The following is a 12,234-nucleotide window of genomic DNA, read 5'->3' as shown; positions in this document are numbered from 1 at the left end:
ACATACTAGTATGTTTGTATGTATGTAGTATGTATCTTGATCCCAAAGTATAGCTGTTAAAGTAATTGATGCTTGTACCACTCATATTGGTATTAGATTTTCTACTTTGTTTTTTAACAAGATCGAGTTATGTTCAAAACCCCAAAACAGGCAATCATTGTGATTTCGGTATAAAGAACTTCATTATAACAAACTGCCATAATTTTGGTCCCTTCGTGTTCTTTATAATGAAGCTCTACTGTACGTAGTTCCGTTATTTGCGCAAACACGCGATGTATTCGAACTGCGTTCACGAAACGGCGCAACAGAAACGGAATATTTTTCAGTTACCGTGCAGCACAAAGCCTTGTTTCCGTAATAAACCAGCGATGTTCCGTAATTCGGTGTTAAATCCGTAATAGTTACAGAAAATCCGTAATGGTTGGCAGCTCTGTGTAGGTTATGTTTTTGTTTACGTACACGCTGTTACGTTTGAATAAGAAAATTAAAAATAAAGTACAAGTTTTTGGATGGTAATTTTTTTCAAAATTTGCCTCAAGGTTGTTCGTTCAAGTGAATATTCTTGTTTCAGGAAGAAACAGACCGTCGTAAAATTCGTTAAGATGAAATAAAATTCAAGGTTATTATATACGTTTTTGCGGGATCAAACAATGAGTTCGGTTAAGTGAAGTGTTCGTTTAACTGAAGTTCGTTGTACTGGTGCTTTCCTGTATTTGTAATACAAATATTTACATTTTAGAGCTGTCATTAAATTGAGTTTGATGTTGAAATGAAGTTTTACAGGATGTTCAAAATCATGGTATAGTAAGCTGTGATTGTCATTGTCCGGATCAGGGCTGTGACGAATAACCAGACTGATAAAAATCTTCTTAATGCATCTGTATTATAACAGATTTCACTGCAGGGAAAAAAATTTAAAGTAAATAATACACAGATAGTCCACAATCATAATAGTACAGTCATTTCCAGCTTATATAGTGGGTGAAAGTAATCTGTGGAAAATTTAAAGATATAGTTTGTTGATACTCTCGTACATATTTTTTAGGCAATGAATAACAGACACTTACTGCTAAATGAGTGACAGTTAATATGTGTTACTGTACTCTTTTCCTTCAAGGTTAATCAGCCCTGTTTTATGAATCAAAATTAGGGATGGGAAAACCGATTCCCAATTTCATCGATACCTACCGATTCTACTTAAATAATCGATAATCGAGAATCGATGATAAAAGTCGATTCCCGCATGTAGCAAAAAAAATTATTTCACAACATTGCAAATCTGTCAGATACAATTATTTAACGACTCTGAGTGGGGTTATGACTGACTAGACGCATATATAACAGTCATATTTCCCCAAATAAACAATATCTAAAACTTGGGTCGATGTTATACACAAGTCAAAGTACAAAAATTATTTATAAAAAAATTATCACTGCATATTAGTAAGGGCCTGTTCTTTTCGCGATCGCGATTGAACGACGATAAACGCGAAATCACCGTAAAATACACTTTTTACGCGAAATCGCCACAACACAGCGTTTTTCCACGAAATTTAGTATTAAAACGCGAAATCGCAATGTTTTTACGGGAAATTTAAATACTGGGTAAAAGATTTGTCTCGTCACTGGTAAACAAACACCGCAACATGGCCGCCTTTGAACATTAATCATAAATGCACTAAAGCAAACAAAATCTTACACACGCTCACGTTATAATGTTAAACCCAAAAATATACTGTAAAAATACGCAAAACTACGGCGTTTATTTTCCTTTCCGGCATAATGTTTGGATAGATAAGACAAACAGGCGAAGTTTTAAAGTCCACACGCACACCGTTCGGGGCACTGACGTCAGCTTGGAACAGCGACACCAAATAAATACAAAAGCAAGCAGATGATTGGCCAAACGGTGTTTGGAACAGCCTTACGTGAGTGGCCATATCACGTCAGCCGGGGGCGCTGGCATATAATTGGAACAGCGTCGTAGTATCAAGCAGATTATCGGGCGAACCATACTACTTCATCACCCAGCCGTACGGGGCAGCACAAGCATTTTAAATCGCGCCAAAAAGCGGAAAAATGTAAACAAACATTCATTTTTGAATGGTGTGATGATGACAATAACAACGAATGAATTTGTGTTTCTTAAATGTAACTCAACGCCGAAATACCACAATCAAGTACAATACTTTCATTTGCTAGTTCTCTAGTTGTTGCTTATTTTTGTTACTGTTTCATTTCACAAATTTTTTAGTTAATTTGTACCCTTCTCTAAGTTAGGCAAGTTGTATGAACGAAAATAATTTATACTGCTCAAGGAAAGCTTAAATTTTTTTTTATATAGTTTATTCCGTATTACAAAACAAATTTTAGAATAGTTTGACCCCTTTGACATATGAGTCATTAACTTCTAATGATGTAAACATTTATATAAGTTAATATTAATAACTTAGTTGTGTACTCAAATTTGATAAATATGAATTTATGATGTATGCTACATAATATATGTATTGAAAGCTGAAAAAAAAATGTTGCAAATAGAATTTGAATTATTTAATATTAAGTTAACTAGGTGAGTATCGAGTATCGAGAATCGAAGGATTTTTTAAGGAATCGATAATTGGGTATCGGAATCGAAAATTTTGGAATCGTCCCATCCCTAATCAAAATCAGTACAGTAGAACCCTGTTATAATGTTCCTGCATATAATGTTTTCCTGCTTATAATGTCATATTTTTAAAGTCCCAATATTTCCCCCATAAGGACAATGTATTTATTTCCTGCATATAACGTTCATAAATAGTGTAATTTCCTGCTTATAATGTTTGCTTTCTAACATTCAATAAATGGGGAAAAAATGTTTTAAAACCAAATTATTCCAACACTTATGATAAAAAGTTTCGTTTATGTATGTTTATGTTTACAATCACTGCCATACAATACATGAAGTTTGTTAAAATACAATTTTATGCAGTATACTGAAGGTACACAATGTTCATAGTTACGTGTCAGTTGGCACCCTTAGTCAACTCTTCTCTTCCTTGCCATTCCAGTGAGTATTCAGATGCACGTACATAGTCCTACGATATTTAAGTTGCCAATCATTGAGCGAGGGCATAACTAAAAGTGTTTTCTATTGCTTACAAATAATTTTTTTTTTCATTCATACGTGAGAATCCCAAAATTAAACATTTTCAGGTGGCAAAGGAGTAGACATTCTCACTCTTAATGTTGTCATCATGAATCGTGAGACAATTTTGCAAAAAATGTGGCAGTGTATCTTTAAAGACAAACATAATTTAACCAGGGAACAAGACGAAGTTGAAAAATTGTTGGCTTGTTTCAGAAAATTCATGTATCAAGTATACTATCTTTGGTTTTAACATTAAAGTTGTTTACATAGCTTGGTGAGTCCATTGGTACAAAGCTCGAACATTGTTAAGAGCTAAATTGAGATTTCCTGCTTATAACGTTTTCCTGCTTATAATGTTTTTTTCTTGTGCTCCCTTGAAAAACATTATAACAGGGTTCTACTGTACCTAGTTTGAAATTGGGTGTCTGATTTCTAGTTTGAAGCAGTGATGTTATTAAATGATTTACATAACTTACTATGATTTTAAAGACAATCTTTTAAGGGTTTTTTTTTAAGTATGGTTTTTACCATGTATAATATTGGCAGTTTTACGAAAATTATTTTCTTTTACTCAGGTGTGCTGATCACTGGAGTAACATTAATTACAGAGATGTGTGAAACTAGTCCTGACACACTGCAACATTTTAAGAAGGTACGTGTGATATTAATTAATGTAAGTTTGAAGCTTACCTCTTTTTTTATGTTTCATAGTAATTATAATTTTTAGTTTTACATTTAAGCATTTAGTTTAAGCTTTAGAATTAACTATGTGTTTATCACAGTTGATGTTAATTGTTATTGTAAGCATTAAGTAAAAACGTGGTTGACTTTTTTTTTTTTGTTGGTTGTAGTTATGGTTTGTTTTCATGTTAATAGTCTTATCTACAGAAAATAACTTGATTGGTAATTGTGATTTAAGTTTCAACCTAGTATTCATTAGTGTAGTGGATGATTGAGTAGATTTTCTGCAACTTGGATTCATAGTGAGAAGTCTGTTTTGTATTTACCTTTCAATTTAGCTGTTAGATTTGAATGTCACGTGAAAATTTAATGCTTTGTGTATTTAATCATTTCATTGCTACATTGGCTTGGATTTAATTTGTAATAGCTTAAGTATTATAAAATTTAGAAGTTTTCTCAAGTGAAATAAGGTAATTACTACTTGTAAATATATTTTTCAATTTTTTTTTACAGACGTATTACAATTTTTAAGTCTGTGTACAATATATACTGAATTGTAAGCAGACAAATTTTTTACAAATTTTTATTTATTAAAATTTAAGCTTGGTTTTGGGATGGGATTAAAATGGGAAAGAGGGTTCATTGGTAATAAACATTTCCTGCTGATTGATTAACCCCCAAACTCTGTACATCTAAATATCTCATTTTTCTTGTCCGTGTTCAGTCATCTCTGATACAAAATTTACATGTTTTTAAAATTGAAAATAAATTAATTTTATTAGCAGATGTCTTCTGAAAAGTAAAGATATAGAAAAAAAATCTTGTTGGACCACCTATTGCAACCAAAATGAGCCTAAACACTATGCAGTGCATGCGTGGTGCAACTATATCTTTTAATGAGCACAAAGTTTATTTGACACTGATTTTGTAAGGAAAATGAAAATATTTATTAAGATTGCAATTTATTAGACGTGGGCTGTGACTTTATGCCACGCCAGAGAGGTCAAGGAAGTTGAGCACAGTGACATTGTTTGTTGGTACTCGCATGTGCAGGCAAGATGTGGAATGTTAGGAAGTATGAAGGAGGGGAATGCGGGTAAGGAGTGATGACAGCTGTGCAGTGTGTGCCTTGGGCGGGTAAAAATGACAAAAAAATTTTTTACGCTTTGAAGTGACTTTTTTTTCTGTCGACCCGTGGGAAGGATGTTTGCCCCTAGCTGTCAAGATTTGAAATCTCCAGCGGCAATTCAATCACTATGGGATTAGAGGTGGGCTAGATTTGGGCGGTCGCTGAGCATATCTACTTGAAAAACGTGTTGTTAACATGACAGACAAACCTTTTCTTTTCTTACGTTTATAGCTGGATGTTTTCTACCAGTTTTCCCCTGCCTTCAGTTTCCTTTGCCGCATTTTGTTGGACTTGGAAAAATATTTTTAATGATTCTGAAACTTTCTGTATTTCTACTCATTTTACACGAATCAGAAGTCCCATGTGTTTTTAATAATAAAAAAAAAGTGTGGGTCGTTCAACCACTTTTCATGAAATAAGCCTAAGTGTAACCAGATCATAGAACCAAAACAATACATATGTGGATCGCCAACAAGTGTTCACCAAATAAAACCTAGTAGGAGTAGTAAAAGGATAATAACGTAATAAGTCATCAACAAGTAATAATTAAAACCAAGATAAATAAAAAAAATTGCACAAATACAAGTCATAATAACTGAAGGGGAGAGGGTAGCACGTCTGAAGGAAAGCAATTTCACGGTGAGTGGTTGGTTACCGGGAAACGGGCTGCCTGCCAGCAGGAGGACATGTATGTGCCACTTGTGGTCGGAGGATGAAGAAGATCAGCAAGGGGAGGGAGTGTCCACTGCATCACGTGCGGTACAGCACTTGCCAAGAAAAACACAGTGCAACACATTTAAATTGGCAGATTTCCTTCAAAATTTTTCCTTTTTAACAAACATTATTCATGGTTCCTCTGAAAGGGATTATAATAGAGAGATGGTCATAGTAACAGGGTACATAGTACATATGATAATAGCAGCTTAAATCTCTTCAAACTTGTGTAAAATTGTCGTCTTGCACGCTGGAAAATATAGTCAAATTTTGAATTGTTTTGAAGTGTTTACTAATTTATAAATCTTCTAGGTTTGAAAAAAAATTGTCCTGATTAATTTTTAAAAACTACGTGAGAATGTAAGGGTTTTTACTCATTGTAAGTTCGCATGATTCAAGCTTTTGTGGCAGCTTTTCATTTAAAAGAAAGATTGTTTTTTAATGCCCAGAAATGTGAAAGTTGTTGGAATATAAAGAGCACTTCAGGGTAAGGTGAATACATATCTGGAGGTCTTGGATGAAGATATTGCAAAATACCCATCCGCAGCCATCAGACATTACTGCCATGGGTGTTTTTGGTAAATTGGTCATAGATCTGGTAATTTATTTTCAGTTACAGAATATTTTACACCAAGCAAGGTGGTGTAATGGTAAAATGCCAGGCTTGTGTATGGGAGATCCCAGGTTTGAATCACAGTGCATCCGCTCTGAGTTCGGTTTTCCCATAATTTCTCCATGCAGGTGCTGGAGTGGTTCTTCACTACAGGTTGTGGTCGATACTTCCACGATTTCCCAGAAATGATTGGCGTATGTTCGTATCCGTTGACCTCGTCAATAAGACTTTAAGGAAAATAAATATGTTTTTCATGTCTTATTTTGCTGAAATCATTCATGAACTTTGGGGAAGCTTACTCGAGTGAGTTGGCAGGCTGGTTGTTCTAAATAAGGGAGAAATCCTCGTCTAGTTTGAAATTAATGGATTGTGGATTTAGAAATGAATTACCGTTTTAATGCAGCTTCTGAAATGCTGAATGAAGGGCATTGGATTTTACAGGGTATCCAGGTTTAGGAAGTCAGGGAAAATCAGGGAAGCGTGAATGGCCAGGGAAAGTCTGTGATTTAACTTGTAATCCTGGAAAAGTCTAGGAAATTCTCAAATAATAATAATTTGAGGCCATTACCTGGACTTCAAAATAACTTTTTTGTTTGGAAATGGCATTTTAGTAAATATACATGCACACTACAAAATGGCATATGCAAGGTTCAGATTGACTTAAAGAAAGCGGAGATAGAGGAGGTTGGATATTCTTTATATCTTTTGATAATTGCGACATGCGTAATTTATTTTTAAAAAAATAGGGAAATTTGAGATTTTGGTTGGAGAATTGTCAGGGAAATTTTATTACCCAGTTATAGTTTATTGTAGGGAATGGATTCTTGAGCTTTGTACATATTAATTCTATGTATAATTGGTTTTACTGCATCTGCATGTGATATGGTTACTACTGAAGAATCACAACTAGGATTAGATAATTTAATTTTTGATAGTGTATGGTTGCCAAATTCAGACAGCAGATTTCCTTAGAAGTCATACTATATTGTAACAAGCTGTTTGAATTAAGGTATTTTTTTTTATTCCAAATCATAATTTTATAGCATGCTGCAAATTGTTAACAAAGTGTTTATTATGAAATTACAATTTTTTTTTTGAGGCTTAATTTTCTAAAAGTTTTGTGAAGTCTCATAACTCTTCTTAAGTTAAATTTTTAATCTCTATCTCTGGGATTGGTACAAAAGCAATAATCTAATAGGAATATTTTGTTGTATTATTGAGAAATATAAAACTTGACCCAAAAAAAGTATCTTTAGTAAATTTTGTTGTGAATAAAAGTAATGTGTATTTTATAAGTTAACTGACTTTCAATTTCTGTATAGCTTTAAGGAATTTTTACTGTAATGGTTAGAAATATAAAACTTAGATGTTATAGTTTTTGTTGGTTGCATTAAATATTCCGTTCATTGATTAGTGATCATTCTATCTGGTGCTAGTAATTGGCTGTGGTGCTGTACTCTTTTTATTTAATTGAATATTATTTTATTATTTATTATTGTTAAGTTTATTTTATTTTCAGCAAGCTTTCTGTTTGTGATTTTTTATTTGTTAAATTTTGAGTGAAGAGTGTTCAGAGTGGTTCTAATCTGTGGATTTTCTTTTTCTCCTTCATCGAAATGTAGGATTCCGGCCATAGCGAGGTAAAACAGCTTTGCTGTATTAATCTACTGTTCACGTGAAGCTTCTAGCATTTCTGTTTCCTTAAACACCCAATTTTTTTGCATGTACTAAACCTTAATCTACCTACTTAAGGTATATAATTTCTTCATGTTTTGTGCATTCTGTTAGTTGTGGGTGTGTGGTGGAGAAAATTTGCTTACTATGTTCGCTACAGTAGGGACTTAATATAAAAAAAATAGTGATGCACAATAGTTAATTTTGGAAGCAATGGTGTCGGTAAGAATGGGGAAAATATACCTACTCATTATTTAGACTGTCAAAAAGAAATATTAATTTTTTTTTGCCAAGTTTGCAAAAGTTTATCTAGCTCTAGACCTAAATAGCACAGTAGTAATGCATACATTATAAAATAAAATTTTTAATGAGCTTTTTTTAAAAACTTAAACAACATAAATTTTTTATAGCAATTTTTCAGTAGAAAGGCTTGTAGGAACTTATATTTAATTTTTTTTCTGTAAAAAAGTTTTAATTTAATATAATTTACGTGTGAATAGACAAGTTAAATTAAAATGAGCTACTTATCTTGATTTGCTCAGTTGTGCTTAGACATCTCTTGTTTTGTTTCAATAAAGTTCTGCAGTTTTAAATTTCTGATTGAAATAATTGTTATCCATGGTATGTCGATTGTTATAAGTTTTTAACATCAAAAGATAACCTTAACCTTGATTAAGAAAAATCAGCTGAAGCTATAGTATAAAGGTAAAATAAAGGGGTTTTTCATTTTAAAGGATCAAACTGTTTCAGAATCAGAATAAATTGTGCTAAAGAATTGCGGCCAATTTTAGATTTTCCATTCATTTTCAATTTTTCCATTGGGTTTTCTTGACTTTACATGATAGTCTCTGTGTTCAGTTTTCTTTTCACGACGACTCCACTACTCCAGCCATAGGCGATGGGACCTCAAAAATTTTAGTATGTCCTAATGTCTTAAATCATAAAACTGATATGTGCCAGAAATTAGGATACAACTTGCAACTCTCACCATGAACGGGACATATTAGCGATCATTGCAACAGAACATTCTTTAGCCTTTGTAGTTTGTTTTATTTATTATGTATGGCAGTTATTTGTGCACTTTTTTTTTTGTTTCAATTTTAGTAATAATCAAACAATGGAATTTATGAGTCTTGAACACAAGAATGTGATCATAGTTTTTTGAAAAAAATGTTGGTTATGAAAGGAAAATTGAAATTATAATAATTTCTTCATCAACAAAATGATTTAGTTCTTAGATTAAAAGCTTGTCTGTGAATAAGTCTATTAATGAACTTCAACAAAATTCTTTAAAATGAAATTGAAATTGAGTGGAATAGTTTTATCTTAGATTCTTAATCTCACAATTATTGGTGTGTTGGTATCACAATCATTCATCCACGAGTACACATTTTACCAAGGCAGAATATTCCTGCAGATAATAACAGATAGCTTCAAAGTATGCAAATTTTGATCTTTAAATATTTAGGTTGTTCATTGCCATTAGCATTCTGTTTTTATCCTGAGGGTGGTCTGTATATAAAAAACAATTAACAACCCATGGCGTAGGTAGTTGTTTTACATTTTTCAACTGGAATGAAAACTGCAGCTATAATTGTTTTATATATGAACCCTTTTATATGTTAGGAAATTCTTATTTGTTACTCAAGTCTAGTATTTGTGTTTGTTAATCCTGGAAATAGTAATAGGCATGTTCCTGATTTATTAGACAGAATAAAAATCTAAATATTTTCTGGTATCTGAGCACAAAATTTAACTATCAATATAAATATTTTGAAAAGAAAATTCATGTATGTGATCAAACATTTTTTTTTTTTCACATTCATAAAATAAGAGGCATTTTTATGTTTTACCATCATATAAAAGTGGTATTACATGCAGGCAAGTTTAATATTTAAGGGTTGGAAAAAAAAGGATATTCATGGACTACTGTAAAAAAAGGTGATAAAAATAAATAATTCAACTATTCCAAAAAAAAATAAACTAAATAAATGCATGAAAATATGATTTGTAGATGCTGTAGTATAAATAAACTATATTAAATACATTCTTTGAGAAGCAAGAGAAAAAAGTGTTTACATATGCAGGTAATATGTTACAGAAAGGAATATGTTTACAGGATATCTATTGTATTGAATTTTTTTTTTAGTAAAGAACTAATACAAAACAATATCTTTAGACAGTATGATTTTAATCTATCATGTTTCTCTAATAAACATATTTGAAACAATTTACACTTTCAAATACGTAGTTACAGTGTCATTTTGGTGATTGTTTTCTTTCAGGTTCTTCACATTTTAAATAGGCAAATTTCACCAACTCTTTCATGTGCTGAGTTAATAAGTCACTTTGTTGCTAGAAAATATATGATTACTTACATCTTCTGAAAATTACTACAAAAAAATGTTGCATGATGACATAAACAGGAACTGCTAAAACTATGATTTATGTACACAAACTTCATGTTGTTATTTTATGGTGAAATTTTCGGCACTGCATATTATTGGTGTCATAAGCAGAAAGAATTTACAACCTGGCACCACTGAATTAAATTAATTTTAATTTTTAGGTGAAATAATTTTTTTTTAAACTGTTTTGGAACAATTATTAGTTTTTAGATATAGGGTACCATAACATTATTACTAATTTCAACCAATGGCAATTTTTTTTTCTGTGTGAATGTTTTTAATATCTAGTTTAAATTTTTATTTTGTTATAATTAATAAAATATGAACTAAAATAAATATCACAACTATCTAGGTTTTTCAGTTGAGTGCTGTTTATACCACATCTTTTTCCATTCTACACTCTTCCATCGCTTATCTTTTACCCTCCCTTTTCTTTGTCCAACTGTACCTTACCTTTTCATATTCATCTGTCACCTCTACCTTTTATTCACATGCCAAACCATTTCAACAGTGTCATTTTTTCAATCCTTGGTTATGTGATTGGTATTTTTTTTATTTTTTTTTTTATTTCTTTCATCACATAAGCCCCATTCCATCTGTGTAGACACTGCTTTGGGCAGTAAAAAACATGTCGATTTTCATTTTCACTTTATCTCGGATATGTAGTTACATACATAATGAATAAATTTTATATGAATTAAAGTTGCTGGTAAGACGATTATTGTCTGTAAATAATAAGCTGTCTACATTACAAACAAATTGTATACTTACGGGTTAACCTACTTCTGTTTATACAATAGAATAGTGAATTACAACAATATTTTTTTAATAATTTAATTAATACAATGTAAAATTCATCCCTATGCACTAACATTTTATTGCAGTACTGAGTTCTCAATACAAACTTTTCCATTAGTAATTTTTTGAAAGCAACAACTGACTGCCTATATTTTTGGCAAAAAAAAAAACTGCTCATCAGCTTTGGCAAGAGGTAGCCAATATTTTAAACTCGAATAAAAATAATGGTTTTGCAGTTAATTATTTTAAACTTCAGAATTTTGGCAATGTGTTTGTACAAAGGAAAATGTATGAATAGTAAATTCTGTTGTAAAGCCTACACCAAAGCAACACCAAAGCTCACTAAACTTGCAATTTATTATTTTGTGAAATAGTTTTGGATTGACTTATTCACGTCTCTTATCTTATGCCTGTCAAGTCAAAATTCTAAAGAGCTCATTACAGATGACAGTTGTGAACAAGAGATTTTTTTTTTGTATTTTAAAATTTAATGAATTTTTTAGTTTTCAAAGATTACTACTAACAACAAATTAGGGAAAGTCATTAAGTTACAAGAGGTAATTATAAAATAACTTACCGTGATTATAACTTCAAAACTATTTTTGTATTTCTCAGCATAATTTCCACAAATATTTATGCACTCATCACATCATTTTGTCAATTCCTCATTACCAGCTGCCTAAAATTCTTTGGATTGCTGCCTCAGCCACATAGGACATGCTTATATTCTATCATATATTCATTAAGCATCATAGCTATTTTGAGACTGAATGACTCATGCGTGCAAATGCCACCTAGTCAATGAGATATTAACATCATGAAGCTGGATGGATGGTTCCACCATCTATTAACATTCTCAGAAACTACTTGCCAGTACTTTTAAGATAAGTCATTATCAGTTTGTGAATTGTGAATTGACTTTCTTCTTCTATAATGCAGGTAAGACATCTTGAATTTACAAAATATTTTATTCATAACCACTGTAACCCCTTACATATTTGGTATCATGTTTGTTAATAATGCTACACATTTTACAGATAAGTTGTTGAGACAACCAAAAATAATTTTTTTTAAAGCAATCAGC

General features: G+C 31.6%; 1 protein-coding gene across 4 annotated transcripts in view; it reads left to right on the top strand.

Annotated features, from left to right (window-relative positions):
- Window positions 1-12,234, top strand: part of LOC134532652 (AP-1 complex subunit gamma-1) — a 77,054-nt gene that overhangs the window by 22,210 nt on the left and 42,610 nt on the right. For 3 of the 4 annotated variants that reach the window (XM_063369305.1, XM_063369308.1, XM_063369306.1), the window contains 2 exons: window positions 3,709-3,785; window positions 7,893-7,910. In XM_063369305.1, the coding sequence (XP_063225375.1) occupies window positions 3,709-3,785; window positions 7,893-7,910 (95 nt within the window). The remainder of the gene's footprint in view (window positions 1-3,708; window positions 3,786-7,892; window positions 7,911-12,234) is intronic. The other variant, XM_063369307.1, reaches the window with a different exon arrangement.

The sequence above is a fragment of the Bacillus rossius genome, chromosome 6 (assembly GCF_032445375.1).
Source record: "Bacillus rossius redtenbacheri isolate Brsri chromosome 6, Brsri_v3, whole genome shotgun sequence".
In the NCBI taxonomy this organism is placed as follows: domain Eukaryota; kingdom Metazoa; phylum Arthropoda; class Insecta; order Phasmatodea; family Bacillidae; genus Bacillus; species Bacillus rossius.
This window is presented reverse-complemented; position numbering and strand designations above follow the sequence as displayed.